The sequence below is a fragment of the Paroedura picta genome, chromosome 4, assembly GCF_049243985.1.
Source record: "Paroedura picta isolate Pp20150507F chromosome 4, Ppicta_v3.0, whole genome shotgun sequence".
Lineage (NCBI taxonomy): Eukaryota > Metazoa > Chordata > Lepidosauria > Squamata > Gekkonidae > Paroedura > Paroedura picta.
In genome coordinates, this window is record NC_135372.1 from 8,098,857 (window position 1) to 8,117,414 (window position 18,558).

The 18,558-nt window shown below is 46.7% G+C and overlaps 1 protein-coding gene and 1 long non-coding RNA gene across 3 annotated transcripts in view; one reads left to right on the plus strand and one right to left on the minus strand.

Annotated features, from left to right (window-relative positions):
• LOC143834839 (uncharacterized) overlaps positions 1–3,293 on the minus strand; it is a 55,477-nt gene extending 52,184 nt beyond the window's left edge. Inside the window, exon 1 of one of the 2 annotated variants that reach the window (XR_013229910.1) lies at positions 2,827–3,293. This is a non-coding gene — a long non-coding RNA (uncharacterized LOC143834839). The remainder of the gene's footprint in view (positions 1–2,826) is intronic. The other variant, XR_013229909.1, reaches the window with a different exon arrangement.
• LOC143834835 (4-galactosyl-N-acetylglucosaminide 3-alpha-L-fucosyltransferase FUT6-like) lies at positions 1,220–12,562 on the plus strand. Its single transcript, XM_077331676.1, has 2 exons — positions 1,220–1,424; positions 10,152–12,562. The coding sequence occupies exon 2, from the start codon at positions 10,160–10,162 to the stop codon at positions 11,246–11,248; it is 1,089 nt and encodes a 362-aa protein (XP_077187791.1). The 5' UTR covers positions 1,220–1,424; positions 10,152–10,159; the 3' UTR covers positions 11,249–12,562.
• Positions 12,563–18,558: the final 5,996 nt, after the last annotated feature.

The window sequence follows — 18,558 nt, forward strand, 5'->3', positions numbered from 1 at the left end:
AACGAATCTGCGTTGATTCGTTGCAACAGAGAGACCCATCTAGCTAGCAGGTGGTGTTTGAGCTGCTGTTTCATCGTTGCCACGCTCCCCCTGAGTGAACCCCCCCCCCCCGCACGGGTGCGATTTTCGGCTGAAAATTGAGTGAAAAATAAAGGGAAAATAAACCAGCAAACGGGGCTATGTGTTGCTTGGTGACTTAAAACAGCTCTGGGGAGGGACTGCAGCCAGGGAAGCCTCGCTGTGTAAACGAAGGCTCGCCGGTGCGTTGATCTCTGCTCGCTCCGAGAAAAAAAAAAGGCGATCACTTTGCCGGAAGATCAGAGGAGAGAACTAGGGGGAGGGACTTTGCAGAAACCGCAACAATGGTAATGCACAGAACTTTCCCGCTAGTGTTGCAGATTGGTTGCAAGAGTGTAGCGCTTTTCGGAGGGTGAATCCACTTTTTTGGGATTTCCCTGAAAGTGCTACAACGAAGGAGTGTTGCAGATTGTCAACGACATTGTGCATAACAGCAAAACAGTAGCGATTTCAATTTGTAACCATTGTGCTATTTTGAACTAGTGCGGAATGGCCCCTAGAGTTGGTCGGTCTGGAGGAGCCAATCCGAGAGAGGGGTTGGAGGGTTAAATTCCCTCTTGCCCTCTCATGGGGCAAGTGAATGTCGCTCTTCAAGGACGGGCTTTTAATCATTCATTTGCTCAAGGAGTGTCATTCTGTTTTCAGACCGGATGGAGGCTGATGTTGAAACCATTCCTCATTCCAAATGCTGCTCCTGCCGCACTCTGGTGCAGCTGAACTGGACAGCCAGAATGGAGAGAAGGGAGAAACCAGGGGGCAAGCAACAAGGCTGTCGCCCTCCAACATGGGCAGACCAATTCAAACACTTCTCCCTTCACATCTCACGTTGCTTGATGTAGCTGCCTCAGACGGCAGAAGGAGCCACGCACTGTGTTTGGGGTGGGGTGGGGAATGGTCTTCTGTATTTTCCCCTCGAGAATCACTGACTCAGGCCTCAATTTTAAACAAGAGATGTGAAGGGAGCTAGGTCCAATGCGTTGGATTTCCAGTGCCTCTGTGGGATCACTCTTTGCACACCTGCCACCCGCGATACCCTGCAAAGTCGAGCGAGGGATCGACTCCTTTGGTGACTGGCATTTGTGCCTTCCTCGTCAAGGGATGGCCACGTCATCTAGCTCACCGCCAAGCAGATGCGTCAGGGCCTTTGCAGATCCGGGAGATTTAGAAGGAACATCACGCTTAGGCTCTTTGAGAAATACACCTTGTTGCCGATTGCTCATTGGGCAGTGCCATCTGTCCCTTGCTTATTCCCAGTGTAACTATCTGCACTATTTCCTGGTTGCCCAATGCCACCTTGGATGCCCTGTAGGCAGGTGCCAGCACCATTCCCCTTGGCAAAGTTGGAGGTGAGTCGTTTTTGATCTGACTTCTGGTGGTTGAGACCCAAGAGAAGGGCTAGGGAGAGCCAGGAAATAAGCTCTTGGAAAACTGGATAAATATTTTCTGTTCTGTTCTTTTGTCTAGGCTGACATGGGTAGAGATGGTGCTTGGCAGAGCGCTTATGCCAAAATATACCAAGGAGACTTGGTGGCAAGGTTATTCTTGTCTACTCAGACCAGCAGAATCTCCCCAGAGTCTCAGGCATTTGGTCTTCCAGGCTGCCTGTTCCCTGGAGACGCTGAGAAATCCATTCAAAACAGCTTCTCCACCACCACGCCATGACCCCACACCTGATGCAGGTGTCTTACACACAGAAGTTGCCATGGAAAAATGTAGACTTGGTAGGATTGGAAAACATAAAAGTTCAGAGAGTGGAGGAAGAGGCTAGGAATAAATGCAAGCACATACACTCAGTGCCCCTCAGAACCGGCGTTCAGTTCAAATCCACATAGGATTTCCCTGCTGGTTCAAATCAAGGGTTTCTTTAGCCCAGTGCCTTGTTTCCAATAATGGCTGGCCAAAGTTGTCTAGCAATCAGAGTGTTGGTTGAGTCAGGGAGACCTCAGTTCGAGTCCCCACTCTATCATGGAGCCACCCACTCTCTCTCAGTCTAGTCCGCTCTACAAGGTTGTTGTGGGGATAAAAGGGAGGAGAGAAGAACTCTTGGAGAGGAAACGAGAGCGAAAGAGAAAAAGAAGGAGAAGCAGAAATCCCCCAAGAGCTTTTGAGAAGCTAGTTACCTTTAAAGTCTGTCCAAAGCAACCTTGTACTATCCTAGGTAATACATAACATAGGTATATACAGTATTTGCTGGTGTATAAGACTACTTTTCCCCCCCTGAAAAACATGCCTCCAAGTGGGGGGGTCGTCCTATACGCCGGATGCACTTCAGTTGGGATAGATAGAGCTGCCCATAGTGGCCCATAGTACTGTAATGTAATGTCACAAACTCTATATTTTGAGTGGAAATGTTGGGGGGTCGTCTTATATGCCCAGTCGTCTTATACGCCGGCAAATACGGTATAATGGTTGTTCCTATATATTAATGCCATACACTAGAAATGCGGTAAAGCTCTGTCGCTACAGATATCTTCCTTGTAAATCAAAAAAGACATTTTTGGGTTCGTTCTCCCAAAAAGTTTTTCACTTGCCAGTTCACAGAAAGGTTATGCAAAATAACAGTTTGCAATTAAACAATGCCTTTAAAATGCATCCGTTAGTTTTGAAAAAGCGTACCCCACCCCACCCCCCCAGCTGGCTTCCCACTTCTCATAACGAGAAATTAATCAACAGAAAGAATTGATCTGCTTCCAACCCCCCAGCCTGACCATTCATTTCCACGCACAGCCGTTCAGGTTGCTCACTTACCCAAGGAAAGGCAGCCTGCCGCCTCCTCCTCAGACTTAGACTGTCGCGACGCAGGTAAATCTGCTAATGAGACTCTCGTGCACTTCCAGACAGGCTTGGCCGCAGAGCTTATTTGAACGTTTTGCTGCATCGGTGAGCTGTTTTAACCCGTCAAAATAATCACATAATCCCTTTCCAAAGAAAGAAACCTTCCAAATTGACTTCTCAGAGACTCCTTTGCAGTACACAGAAGTGCCATTATGTATTGTACGCATAACAACCCTCTGACACATCAGATCGTAGCCTTGATTGTTTCAATCCATCGTTGTTTTCCCACCTGACAGATCATCAATAAGGACAACATTTGCATTTTTATCAAACCATTTATAAAGCAACCCCCAGTACGAGAGAAATGGGAGGGTGGGAATTACTAATCGTCCAGTCCAAAGTAAAGTTGCACCCGTCTAACCCACTTTACCTCAAGTACGTTGTGCCTATAGCAACAGAATATTAAACAGAGCCTTTATTTATTTTTTTAACAACTCTGTTGATGGATGAAAAATGGCAGGCCAAGCATGCTTGCCAAGGGTCACCTGTTTCCTTACCTGCTGACTTCTCAAGAAATCCAAATTTACAAGACTCGCCATTGATGCCCTGATCTGTCAGTCACCATCCAAAGCAGCTGTAGTGTTGGAAATGGCTGCCACCCCATAGCCGACTTAGGAGAACCCCCAAGAAGCTCTTTCCCCCTCCATACCTGCTTCTAGAAAGTATCTTAAGCCCACGGAAGGCAGATTGTATGAATATTCTTTACTCAGTTTTCATGTTAACTGTCTCCATATGCATCCAGGCATTAGAGACACACAGGAACCTGAAGTATTGTATGGAAAAAAATTGGATTGTAGTTTCTCTAAAAGGGACAAACTAGATTTTGTAATGCCAAAAAAACAAATTAATAATTTAGACAGAATTTAAGCATGATATGACTTTAAGGCCCCAGGGACTTAATGCAAAACTTCATTAGAATGAAAAAAAATTGAGTATATTGTAAATCCGCACATTCAGTTGCAAAATGACCTAGATAATTGTGGAGATCTCACATCCGACCTGTACTTCAACAACTCAACTGGCTTCCAATTGAATTGCGGATCAGGCTTAAGGTTTTGGTTCTTACTTTCAAGGCCATGCGCAGTCTGGGTCCAGTTTACCTAAGAGACCGTCTCTCCACCTATACCCCCAAAAGAGCATTACGCTAGTGATCCCTGGCCCCAAAGAAGCATGTCAGTCTTCAACGAGGGCCAGATCCTTCTCTGTCCTGGCCCCTACCTTGTGGAACGAGCTCCCTGAAGAGATCAGAGCCCTGCCTGAGCTCCCGAAATTCCGCAGGGCCTGCAAAAGGGAGCTCCTCCACCAGGCATTTGCCTGAGACCGTCAACAGGTCCCCCCTCAGACATCCCTCCATGACCTGAACCAGCCTGTCCTCTCTGGGGGGCCTTGGCTGGGTTCCGTTCCTGTTGTATTGTTTATGATCACTGAAATTGCGTTATTGGATTGTTGTTGTATTTGTAATTAGTTCCATGTATCCCCCATGTTGTATGTAAACCGCCCTGAGCCATATGGAAGGGCGGTATAGAAATCAAACAAACAAACAAACAAACAAACAAATAAATAACCTGTTCTAACAAGGCTCTGAAGCAGCACAACAAGGCCTTTTAAATGCTTCCTGCCACAGCGTTCTCAGGCAGGAGAGAACATTCTCAGCTGCCAAGGAAGGCTGGGGGGAGGCATTTAAAGGGCCCACCAAGCAGGTGATGATCACACATCAGCTACTTGGTGGGCTCTCTCTCCCCCCTCCTCAGCAACATTGCAGCTTAGGCTATAAGTTCTATACAGAATGCTCTCTTGTGTTTTTTTCCCCTCCGAAAAAAAGAGAGAAATGCAATGGCTCCTTACAATAATTTTTTCAAGAAAGGAATACTCATCCCATTCATTTTAGAAAAAGAAATTACCAAGATGGGAGGGAAAAGGCAGGAGTAAAGAGCAGAGAGAGGGCAGCTCTGGCAAGCATCCCCCCTCCCCAGCTGTTTAGAGCACTTGTTGGGAGGAAGAAGAGAGAAGGAAGTGGCTGTAGGCAAGGAGGGTTCATTTGTACTTCTGACATTAATGCTGCCAAGTGCTTCTCACAACACTTAGGGGGGCTTATAAAGCAGTAAAAATGACTTACAGCACAGAAGCTGAGACAAACTGAAGGCAGCGCAAATAATGGAAAGATTGGAAGTAAACACAACTGCTCCTGCCAGAAACCAAACAGCAGAGATCAATCAACAGCACACCCCTCCAAAAGGAAGAACAAATCTCAGTGATCTGGTTTTTCTTATTAGCGTGCACTAAATTCTGCAATTTGGAGGAGAAAATCTGAGAAAGAAGGTAGGTAACAGAGTGCAGGAATAGGATGTGGATTAAAGGGATACTGACTTCAATTAAGTAAGAACTGAAATTAAGCTGTGAATGCAGAAGGCAAGCAGGGCAGATCAGTTGTAATTCCAGGAGATCTCCAGGTCCTGCCTGGATTTTGGCAACCTTAGCCCCATACCTGCCTGGCTTGTGCCCAATGGCAGAGTCATGTGTCCTCCAAACAATCTCTGGAACACAGACCACATATTCTTCAACCTTTGTATATACCCCTACCCAGCTCAGCACACATCCGTGAATTTAGAAAGATCTCTGTAAATAGTGGAGATATTTACCCAGCCAACAAAGATGAAAGCCTGTTTCCTTTCATATTGTCTTGGCATCGTCCTTGCATTCATGCCTGAGATAAGTCATCGGTCCTGACTTGAACTTGGCACTTTACGAGTGGGGAGGGGCCACTGGTTAGCACTTGAGTGCATTTCTTGGCACACTGAAGCCTCTCCATCCAGTGAAAGGATCTTGGGTAACAGGACAGGGAAATTCTTTCTCTTCTCAGCCACTGGTCAAGCCAGGCAATAGTTGCTAGTAGCACCAGTTCCAGGTTCTCTGCAGCCCTAAGAAGAGAGAGACCAGCGGCCCCCTCTTCGGCCCAGTGCTAGGCACTCATGCCCTCCTTCCCTCCCACCCAGACGCCTCCCACCTGCTTGTGTATTAGGGATGTAGAAGCTGCAGATCTCCCAGAATTACAACTCATCTCCGGACTGCAGAGTTTGGTTCTCATGGAGAAAATGGTGGCCTTGGAAGGTGTATTCTGTGACTTCATGAACCCTCCTCTCCGCAAAGGCTCCATCTCCACAATCTCCAGGAATTTCCCAACCCAGACCTGGCAATCTGGTTGTGATTCTTTATCTGCCCACTGCTCCGCCCATTGCCCATACTCACAGTTGCCTCTGGAGCATGTGGCCATGTGGAGAACCTGCTTGGTGTAGTGGTTAGGAGCGCGGACTTCTAATCTGGCGAGCAGGGTATGATTCCCCATTTCTCCCCCACGTGCAGCCAGCTACGTGACCTTGGGCTCACCAAAGCATTGATAAAGCTGTTCGGACCGAGCAGTAATATCAGGGCTCTCTCAGCCTCACCCACCCCACAGGGTGTCTGTTGTGGGGAGAGGAAAGGGGAGGTGAATATAAGCCGCTTTGAGACTCCTTCAGGTAGAGAAAAGCGGCATATAAGAACCAATTCTTCTTCTAAAAACATTTTTTTTCTAACCTTCCTCATAGCAAAATCATCCAAAAGATCATCAAAATTGGTTCGTCTCCATTTGTCACTTTCCATGCACAGAAGACTCCATGCAGACCACCTCTCTTGAGACATTGTGGCCCTTTATTAATGTTTAATCCTTTTGAGTCTGAAAAAGACCTCTCCCCCAAGTGGTTAGTGACCATTCACATTAGAGAAGACCGTCTCAATTTTTCTTCCTGGTATATAATTTGATAAAGGTCTATATGAGACAGAGTAGTCTTCTGTATGCCTATAGCTTTGTCTCACGTACAAGTAAAAATGTAAAAGTGTGTCAGTCAGTTTCAGCTCAACATCTCCTGGGTATGCTTCCCCCAACAGTTCAGCACCCTGCTGAATTAATTTCTTAGGTGCTGCCAGGTTAGTAAAAAAGGAAAACATCCATGCAGCATCATTGTACACAGTAGCTCTTGAAGTGCATCTAGTATAGGAATAAAGGATTTTACCCTAAATGTGTCTCTGGAGGGGTGGAGGGACTACTCATCAAGTTTGCAGATGACACCAAATTGGGAGGACTGGCAAATACTCCGGAAGATAGAGACAGAGTTCAACGAGATCTGAACACAATGGAAAAATGGGCAAACGAGAACAAGATGCAATTTAATAAAGATAAGTGTAAAGTTCTGCATCTGGGTCAGAAAAATGAAAAGCATGCCTACTGGATAGGGGATACGCTTCTAGGTAGCACTGTGTGTGAACGAGACCTTGGGGTACTTGTGGATTGTAAACTAAACATGAGCAGGCAGTGTGATGCAGCGGTAAAAAAGGCAAATGCCATTTTGGGCTGTATCAACAGGGGCATCACATCAAAATCCCATTGTATACGGCACTGGTCAGACCACACCTGGAGTGCAGTTCTGGAGGCCTCACTTCAAGAAGGACGTAGATAAAATTGAAAGGGTACAGAGGAGAGCGACGAAGATGATCTGGGGCCAAGGGACCAAGCCCTATGAAGATAGGTTGAGGGACTTGGGAATGTTCAGCCTGGAGAAAAGGAGGTTGAGAGGGGACATGATAGCCCTCTTTAAGTATTTGAAAGGTTGTCACTTGGAGGAGGGCAGGATGCTGTTTCTGCTGGCTGCAGAGGAGAGGACACGCAGTAATGGGTTTAAACCTCTACAACGATATAGGCTAGATATCAGGAAAAGATTTTTCACAGTCAGAGTAGTTCAGCAGTGGAATAGGCTGCCTAAGGAGGTGGTGAGCTCCCCCTCACTGGCAGTCTTCAAGCAAAGGTTGGATACACACTTTTCTTGGATGCTTGAGGATGCTTAGGGCTGATCCTGCGTTGAGCAGGGGGTTGGACTAGATGGCCCGTAAGGCCCCTTCCAACTCTATGATTCTATGATTCAGTCACTAATCTGCATAACTAAGGAGCTTCTCTGCATGACTAATAGAGTGCCTCAGGCCTGCAGGAGAGAAATGAATCGGTGAAAAGCCTCTTTCAGAAACAACGCTGAAAAGATGTTCACCGAAGAGGCAGTTCACCATGCAGAGCAAAATCAGTTTTGCAGAGTAAATTCACTTTCTTGTGCAGAGATCAGAAAAACAACAATGTATTTAGTGAGTTTTCATCAGCTTTTCCATTATGCAGAAGAGGCCCTGGCCATTTCGTTACTCTTTGTCACTCTTGTGACAGCTCTGCAGTGGACATTTGGTCAGGTGGCTTTCACTCGTTGCTCAAACTCATCAAAATCTTCTCAGATTTTGCTTTAAAGACTCTGAAGTGAACTTTACAAACTTGCGCAAGTACTCAATAACAATTCTGATTTCTGAATGGCTCCGTAACTTTCCAAAATAGGTTCTGTGGTTTTTCCATTTGTCTCCCACCTGGTGTTTGACAAATATTTAGGCACTTCTGCCTGAGGTTGCAAAAAAAACGGTTTTAGAATTGCCCATCTCTTTGTGGCAGCAATCAATAGCTGAGCAGCCCACCTAAATGAGAGTGACCGCCTCATGGAATCAATCTTGCAAATTCATTTTTTCCATGATTCCGCCCCCCCCCCCCTGCATATCACTGTACCCACCACCTAGGTTTGTGGCACTGCCCTGAAGTCAGTTTTAGGCTCAGAAGTGAAATGGTTGTACACTAAATCAGTGTGACCTTTTCTAATGGGGAGGGTTCAGATCAATAAATGACAGCACCTTTATGGCTTGGTGAAATGTGAAATTGCTCCTAAAGTTCAACAAACATTCAAGGCGTTAAACAGTTTCAATATAACAAAACAGTTATCATAAATGTAACAAGTTTACAACTAAAGAGAGCTCAGTGATATTGACTTTGGACATGTAAGTATATACGGTCTTCAGTTCCTTTCAGGAAGAAGCACTCAGAACAAATGCACATTTTGCAACGGCCGCATACATTAACACAAAGCGAGGAAAGCCAGCCAGCCAGCCAGGCCCAGTCCTTGTCTTTGAGAAAAAGGGGCTGCTGCCTCCTCGTGTGCTCGTCCGTGTATGCTGCTGCTGTCCGGCTCGGGCCTGCAAATAAATTAATAGTTCCCTCGGTCAGGTTCTGGGCCTTTTCTCTCCATCAGCGGACAAGGCCGACACAGGGGGTGGAAAGAGTTTTAACCATAGCTTGAAAATCTCTCTTTTTTAGTACTCTGTAAGGGAGGTTTGGGGGTTCCCCTCCAAACCCTGGTAGGTCCCACCAGCTGCAGAGAGCCAATAAACACACTGAGGCAAGATGATTGTAAAAAGAAAGGTGTACTAAAAGATATTCTAAAGACACAGTAAGTTAAAGTATCAATATAGATAGTGTGACAGAAAGCAAAAGAGTACAAACTCTAACTGTCCCCATCTCCCCCCATAGCTGGGAGATTAGTGAGGCCCAGGCTGTGTCCTTTAGCATGGGAATCAGGACCTGCAAAGAGACTGCCTGCCCAAGAAATGATCCCCCTTTAGAGTTAGCAAAGTGTGTTTAAGAGCCCAAGCCAGGGCCATAAAAAAGACTAATGAAGGCCGCTCAGACCAACTGGCCCCAATATCATTCGGGGGTGAAGAGGCCAGGAAGAGGCTAGGCCAGGGGTAGTCAAACTGTGGCCCTCCAGATGTCCATGAACTACAATTCCCATAAGTCCTGCCAGCAAATGCTGGCAGAGGCTCATGGGAATTGTAGTCCATGGACATCTGGAGGGCCGCAGTTTGACTACCCCTGGATAGGCAATCTGATGGCAGGGCTTGTCCCCTTTCTTGACCCATGCTGTTTGTGTGGGGGAACAAATGTCATCCTGCCCTCACAAACTCCTAAAAAGGGTTTCGGATGGGGGGTGGGGGGTGGGATGATCCCATTTTGCTTCTCTCTTATGCATTCCAGCTTAGATTCAAGGGGGTTGCTATGTTGCTCTGAAGCAGCACAACAAAAATAGAGTCCAGGAGCACCTTGAAGACCAACAAAGATTTATTCAAGGCGTGAGCTTTCGAGTGCATGCGGTCAGGCTGTGGTCCTTGGGGCCAGGGATCACTAGCCAGTTGGAGGTGGTGGAGCACAGGGGTCTTTGAGAGGTATAGGCAGAGAGGTGGTCCCTCAGGTTCACTGGTCCTAGAGACTGTCACCAGAGTAGACTATTATGTGAACAATCTGAGCACACACAATAATTCTTCTTTTACCCTCTGTCTTGTTCCTCCAGACCCAAACATGGATTTCAAGAAAGAGCCCCAAACATCAAGTTGCAAGAAACTGTTACCCTTTCTGTTCTTTCAGCTGATGCTAAGCATGCTGCTTTTTGCTTACATCCGAAATAACCGGCAAACAGACTCTTCACTTGCCGTTTCTCCCACACGAGAGCCTCCACAACAACTTGAAACAAGTACTCTTATAGACAAAAGACCCCCAGAGATCACCATCCTGCTATGGACTTGGCCCTTCGGGCAGTCATTTAACTTTCCCAAATGCTCTTCGCTATTTAAAATTGAAGACTGCCGTTTCACTGTCAACAGAAGCTGGTATCCCAACGCTGATGCAGTTGTCGTACATCACAGAGATGTATGTTACTCCAAAAATCTCCCCCGAAACCCAAGACCGCCTTCCCAACTCTGGATCTGGTTTAATTTGGAGTCTCCAAGCCACTCCCCCAATCTGGGTTTCATGGATAACCAGTTCAATCTCACCATGTCGTACCGGAGAGACTCAGGCATCTTCACCCCTTACGGGTGGCTGGAAGTCCTCGATCACCCGCAGAATGTCACCGTCCCGGCCAAGTCTAAGCTAGTGGCTTGGGTTGTCAGCAACTGGAACCCAAGCTCCCGCCGGGTACAATACTATCAGGAGCTGAAGAAGTACATAACAGTTGATGTTTATGGACAACGTCACTTGCCTCTCCCTCGAGACAAGCACCATTCCACTTTAAACCAGTATAAATTCTACCTATCCTTTGAGAACTCAATCCATGAAGACTACATCACCGAGAAGGTCTGGAAGAATGCCTTTCTCTCCATGGCCATTCCCATCGTCCTCGGCCCACCACGGAAGAACTATGAGCGCTTTATACCCCCAGACTCCTTTATCCATGTTGAAGACTTCCCCTCTGCACAGGAAATGGCTCATTTTCTACAAGAACTGGACAAAGATGACCTGCGGTACCAGAGTTACTTCCGCTGGCGATCGTGGCTGAAACCCGTTGGGGAAACAGGTTGGCATATTCAGTACTGCAAAGCATGTCGAGCTTTACAAAACAAACCTATTCTGTACACAGTGGTGCCAGAACTGAGCAAGTGGTTCAAATGAGGTTAAGATTGTATGTTTTTTGAGATCATATACCATGTCGGTTAAGCAGCTGTCTTCTCTGGATATTGGGTATTGAGGTCAAGAAGTGTTGGCAGAGCTTAAATATGCCAAGGGGATGAAATTAATTCAAAAGAAATTTCCGGAAGAAGTTCCTGATGGAGCGGTATCTCAGTGGAACAGGCTTCCTCACGAGGTGGTGGGTTCTCCATCTTTGGAGATTTTTAAACAGAGGCTAGATAGCCATCTGATGGAGAGGCTGATGCTGTGAAGGTTCAAGGGGGTGGCAGGTGACAGGGGATGAGCGAGAGGGTTGTGAGTGTCCTGCACAGTGCAGGGGGTTGGACTAGATGACCCAAGAGGTCCCTTCCAACTCTATGATTCTATGATTCTATGCAAAGGAGCAGCACATCAGCCTGCTTAGAGAATAAAATGGTTATTTTCTAAAGAGAAATAACTTTGTACAGGAAAAGAGAGATTTCTGCCTGCCCTGCTCTGTTCATTCAATCTGTTATGTTGGCAGACATGGAGGAAGAGTGCTCAGAGGAACAGGAACTCTCCAAAGAGATTCCAGGAAGTTCCTATTCCAGGAAGTTCCTATTCTAACATCTCTCCTCCCCAGGATAGTCATTTTATGGTCCACTACAGATCATACATGTTCCAAGATGAAGAACCCCACACTTCTGACCTGAATTTTTAGATAATGACAGAAATGTTAATGGAAGATGAAGCAGGGGGTTTGGTGAGTGGTGAAATTATCAACACGAGGTCATGATCGCACAGTTTGACTGACTCTGGCTTTTTGACCCCTGAAGACTGTGTTCTGTTTCATTCACACCAGTTGTATTGTTGCATATCTGTTGCTACTTTTTATACAATGAGAGGATGCCCATTATGTCCGGTGCTACCAGCAGATTGAGGGTGTCTGTTTCACACAGCAGAACTGCAGGCATCATTAAACCAGAGCAAATTATTCATAGTTTGGTTTATTCTACTTTATTTATTCTACTTTATTTATTATTTAGACTTATTACCCACCTCTCCCGAAACCGGCTTGTGACGGGGTACAATTTGTCCATAGAACCCCATTAAAACACTCTAGGACATAAAAACCATACAACAGAATCGATATCCCAAAAGACATGGGGGTATTCAACCTCCTAACCCCCCCCCCCAATAAGACCTGCACAGAGGAGTGAGAAGAGGGAGGACAGATGATTTAATATCACTTAATGCCACTTAGCACCGGATCTTCTTGCCATGCCAGCCTCAACCTTATCAGCTTTATCAGCTTCTGTCCCAAAACTGCTCATATAACTGTGAATTTTTGTAAGGCCGATCTTGAAAGTCAAGTGCCAGTTGTTCAAGAAGGTCCCAGCTGGCCCGAAAGACAGGCACAATAGAGGGATGTTGGTTGCTACCTGCTATTCCTCCGCTTGTTGTTATGTGCGAAGTCGAGTCCGACCCATCGCGACCCCATGGACAATGATCCTCCAGGCCTTCCTGTCCTCTACTCTATTCCTCCGCTAGGCCCTGTTAATTAAAATTCTGGCGTGCAAGAGATGATCAAAACATGCTTTAAAGCAGGGGTAGTCAAACTGCGGCCCTCCAGATGTCCGTGGACTACAATTCGCTGGCAGGGACTCCTGGGAATTGTAGTCCACGGACATCTGGAGGGCCGCAGTTTGACTACCCCTGCTTTAAAGTATTTGGAAACAGAAACTGCAGAAACATTCAAGGTTTATAATCACCAAACACAATGAAGCAAAACCGAGGAAGTTGACTTGCATTCAACAATTGAAGAAGGGCACAACCCAGACCATTTGAATGGTGTGTGTATTGGTGATCTTTGGGGACCCTCCACAGAAAATGCCCTGACTATGGTCACCACCTCCCTTTACCCAAAATACAGGCAATTTAAAACTATTCATCTGACAAAGATCTATTTGAATGGACAAATTCATAGGGGAGTAATAAGGTTTTGCTTCACTAGCTCAAAATGTAAGACTCTCAATAGTCAACTAAATGGGAGATTCCAAACACTTAAAAAAATGCTACAGTGTTCCCGGTTCAGAGTTTTCCCAGATAGCCTTGATGTCAGGTGACCTGGGTCTTTGTGTCACTCAGCTCGGGATCCCCAGTGCATCTTTTAACCCTTAAGGTTCCACAAAGCTTGCTGGCCCCTAGAAGCAACAAGGGGTTACCAAAGGTATCTAATTTGGAGACTTTGTAGACCTTGCCTTAGCCTCACTGTAATGCTGGTGTGAGTGTATGTGATGTAATTGGTTATTTTTAACAGAAGTGGTATGTGGCTTCCTAACAGAGAATCGGAGATAATAAAAAAAGCCCAAGGCCAATGGGGAAAAATCAGGTAAAACAAAGCCCAAGGCCAATGGGGAAAAATCAGGTAAAACAAAGCCCAAGGCCAGTGGGAAAAAATCAGGTAAAACTATTGTATTACATAAATATTGGGGCTCTCTCAACCTTACCTCCCTCACAGGGTGTCTGTTGTGGGGAGAGGGAAGGTGACTGGAAGCCGCTTTGAGCCTCCTTCAGGCAGAGAAAAGCGACATATAAGAACCAACTCTCCTTCTTCAGTAATATAAGGGCTCTCTCAGCCTCCCCTCCCTCACAGGGTGTCTGTTGTGGGGAGAGGAAAGGGAAGGTGACTATCAGCTGCTTTGAGACTCCTTTGGGGAGAGAAAAGTGGCATATAAGAACCAACTCTTCTTCTTCATCAGGGAAAACTAGTATAGGCTAACAACACTGTATTTACAATATGAATCTCTACTAATGATTAAGAAATGCATAAAAGAGCTATTTCTTCAAACAAGTGGAGCAACCAAAAAAGGTTGATCTACCGTATTTGCTGGCGTATAAGACGACTGGGCGTATAAGACGACCCCCCAACATTTCCACTCAAAATATAGAGTTTGTTACATTGCATTACAGTACTATGGGCCACTATGGGCAGCCATGTCTATCCCAACTGAAGTGCACCCGGCGTATAGGACGACCCCCCCACTTGGAGGCATGTTTTTCAGGGGGTAAAAGTAGTCTTATACGCCAGCAAATACTGTACTTGTTTGAGGAAACAGAATATGTTGTCAATGAAGGGTGATGAGTCCTATTTATTAACCACCTTCCACAGAAATGTAATAAAATAAAATAATCCAATCCTTGGCAAGCCAGAGCAAAAATGCTCTGTACAGGATTCCTGTATATTAGAGATAGGAATAAAAACAGCAACATAAGAGATAGGAATAAACATATCCAACCATATCTTTCTATGCATAAGGAGGTGGTTTGATATTCATTTGTCTAATGTTGCTGTTTTTAATCTTTAAGTTAATGCTGCCGAAGAAAGTTATCAAAGAGGCTTTGCTTATACCGGAATCCTGTTCAGTGTGTATGATCGAGAATTTTTCCTCTGGCTTGCCAAGGATTAGATAGTAAACAGGACTCATCATTCTTGATTAACAACTTATTATGGTATATATATATATATACACACAGGAACTGACCCCCCAGTTCTTTGGCATATTTCCATCCTCACTTATCCCACTTTATATTAGAAATTTGACAGTCTCTTGCTACCAAAGAGTATTTCTGCTCGCACACCTAAATGCTCCCCCTTTGGCAGTATTATATGGGAGATATTCTTCTAACCTGCCTTCTTCCAATAGGCACTGCCAATGTGATATGAAAAAGGTGGACACTCAGGTTACGCACAGCGGTCCTGATCCGGACTGCTTCGGCCAAGGCCACCTCGGACTGCACCTGCTTCAGCCGAAGCTGCCTCGGACTGCTTTGCCTCAGCCAAAGCGGCTGAAGAACTTCAGCCAAGGCGCCAAAGGAAAAAGGCAACGTGGCGGGGCCAGGAGGGGCACAGCGGAGCGGGGGCGGGGGTGGGTGAGACAGCTGTGGTGGGGCACAGAGCTTTGGCAGTGCACTGCAGGGCAAGACAGCTGCAGTGGGCATGGCACGGCGGAGTGGGGCAAGAAAGCTGCGTTGGGGCACAGCGTGGTGGGGCAGTAGCACACCAGAGCTCATCTGTCTGAGGAAGGTAAGTGCTGTTCCATTAACCATCATTCCAAAGCGGGTGCCAAGGTGGTCACCTTGGTGTCGAAGCAGGCCCCTTCAGCTCCGGCTTTTTCAGTGGCGGGGGTTGATTAAGACTGCCCCAAACCGATCCACTTCAGACCAGATTGCATGACACCCTATCTCAGGGGTAGTCAAACTGCGGCACTCCAGATGTCCATGGGCTACAATTCCCATAAGCCCTGCCAGCGAATGCTGGCAGGGGCTCATGGGAACTGAAGTCCATGGACATCTAGAGGGCCGCAGTTAGACTACTCCTGCCCTATCTCATATGATATTGAAATGCCCTCACTATAACCCTTACCACGACTTATGGATTGCCCCTATTTTAACTAAATTACCTTTGATCACAGTAAAAGACACTATGGTCCCCTAGTTGTTGGTGGATAGAGACCTAAGAATTATGTTAGCTGTAGCCAAGTATATCTTTGTCTATTTTCCTGAAGGACATAAAAGTTCCTAATTTAGGGCTCAAGATCAAAGGAGCTTTATTTTTTTTATATAGATGACTAGGGGCAAAGCCCGTTGTATCCAAGAATACAACGGGCGCTAGAGCTTGGCAGTGGGAAGAGGAAGGGGATGAGTTGTCCAGTCTGTAAGGGCATGGGGTTGAATGTGTGTGTTGTGTGGGAGGTTGTGGTGGCAGAGTGGCAAGTAAGGGCATGGGTGTGGAGATATGGGTGTCAAGAACCTGTGGTGTGGAATATTCGTTGAGCGTGGGAGAGGACTGACCTTTGGGAATTGTGGTATAGTGGTTACAGATGAGCTTTCCAGAGCCATGTCTTCAGATATGTGAAGGGAAAATCAGACTGGAGACTCTTCTTAGGGGAAGATTACATAGCAACCAATTCCCCCCAGTTCTGTGTCATTTCCCATCTTGTGTGAATTGGGCCACAGACACCGAAATGCCCCTCTGCCCTAATACACATGGGGTAGTCACAGTACACAGGAGTCCACCCTGTTCCTTCTTTTCCATGTTTTCACTGTTGATAAAATGTTATGTGCCCACATGTTTCTTTCATAGTTGCTCCTTAGAAGAACGGATTTTTGTACCCCATTGCTTACTACCCAAAGAAGTCTCAAAGCGGTTTACAAACACCTTTTCCATTCGTCTCTTTTCCATTCGTCTGGGGCTGTGAGAGGTCTGAAAGAACTGGGAATGGGCCACAGTGACCCAGCAGGCCTCAGGTGTCTCAAAGCATTTTCCAATCATCTTCCCTTCCTCTTCCTCTCCCTATTTACAGTTTCAGGCTGTAAGTATTTATTTAGATCTTCCTGCACTTTCCAGACTCACAGGACTGATGCTGGTCTGCCTGTCTGTGCCCCAGAATACAAACAGTTGCTGATAAGGGCTGGCCACAGCCCATAGCCCAGGAGGGACACTCCTGCACCACTCCCTACCAACTGCAGGCAAAAATGGCTCCTTTGAAGGCTGGACTCTGAGGCACTGTACGATTTTGAAGTCCCACCTCCAAAGCTCCAGGAATATTTCCAACTCAGGGGTAGCCAACCTCCAGGTGGGGCCTGGAGAGCTCCTGGAATTACAGCTCACCTGCAGAGTATAAAGATCAGCTCCCCAGGCAGAAAGGGCTACTTTGGACAGGGTTGTGGTGGAGAAGAAACATTTAAGGCCTCCCACACAGGTTGTTGTTGTTGAATTGAAAGACTTGAGGCCTACTGCACAGGGTTGTTGTGCAGATGAAACAGGAGACAAAAGAGCCAGTTTCCTCTGCAGAATAATGCTGTGCAGTGGCCTAAATCTGCAGAGAGTTGCAAAGAAGAAAGACACATGGCTTGGCTGTGTCTAACCTCCGGCCAGAGCAGTATTTTAAGTGAGAAGGGGCTTTTCTGTGGCCTCCCTGTCAGCCAACTGTTTGGCAGAAGGGGAAAGCCCCCCCCCCTCAAAAGGAAGGCCCTCAGGCTCCCCTGCGTTGCTCTTGGAAAGGCCTCCCTCCCCTCAGTCAGGGGCTGTCAGAGGTTCCTTCGCAGCAGGCCTGAAGGAAGGGAGGGGAGGGGGAGCGCTTCAGATTGCCCCTGTCTGGGTGGAATTTTGGTCTGTCCTGGTAAGGGGCCAATTGGAAGGCGCTTTGCGCCTTCCGATTGGCCCCTCCACTTGTCAGTCCAAGGCCATGGGACCAATTGTTGCCCCTCCCCATCACGGACTGAGCCCACCCAAACACCCCTTACTGTTTTATTAAGAGGGAAAAGATATATCACCCATAAAGTGCTGGGTAAAATGTCGGATTTTAAATGAAGAGTTATCAGAAGAGATTCAGCAATGGTAGGGTTGTGGTGGTGTCCGAATTGGCTGTTCCAGGCCGACGCAGCCAGCTACATCCGCCTGGAATGGTCAGTTTGGCCGCCGCCGCACACAACTCTGGTGGGAATGTCTACTAAAGTGCTAGGATTCATAAAGAACAATGTGTTGTCACTTAAGGACTATAAAGGGAAAAAATCATGAACCTCCCACTACCTTTCCCCTTCTGTACCTGACATTCTATCCCTGTGTCTTTTTCTCCTTTTCGTATAAAAATAAAACAAATATTATATAAAAAGATCAAAGGAGCTTGATTGGAAGAGAACACTGCATTGCTGTATCGTTAAAATTATTGTACTGATATTATATTGAAAGTGAAGAAGAAGGCTTGGTTTTTACACCCCACTTTTCACTACCGAAAGGAGTCTCAAAGGTTGATTCTGGGCCAGCGGTACCATTCCAGGCCGCCGGCAGTACATAGCTGCGTAGCTGCACGCTACTCTGTTTTCTGTGTCCCATGGAGGACACATTTCCGTGCAGGATTGGCTTCAGCACTGAAATGTGTAAACCCTGTGGGCAGCAGCCATGGCGGACAGGTTCTGTCACGTCGGGTGGGCCCAGCTCTTCCCATGCACCCGGGCCTGCCACGGGACAGCTTGGCCCCTGCAGCTTGAAAGAGGAATGCAGAGTCCCCCACATTCCCTTCACATGCGCCAAATGAGGGCCCAATCCACAGCAGGCCTTGGAGGGGGCCAGAATGTCGGCAATGTCATGTGGACATGGGGACTGGCCCCGCATCCACCCATGATATCATATGGCCTGATATGGTTTGTTTACTACGTGCTCTGTTTAGGGCAAAAGTGCAGTGTGGAGACACTATATCCTGGGATGGTTTGCCAATCCCAGGTAATGAGTCCAAAGTGCACCTACATCTCCCCCTTTTATGTTTTGCAAG

What these genes read in the sequence shown, in the direction of transcription:
- LOC143834835 (XM_077331676.1), top strand. Translation starts at nt 10,160, where the DNA reads ATGGATTTCAAGAAAGAGCCCCAAACATCAAGTTGCAAGAAACTGTTA.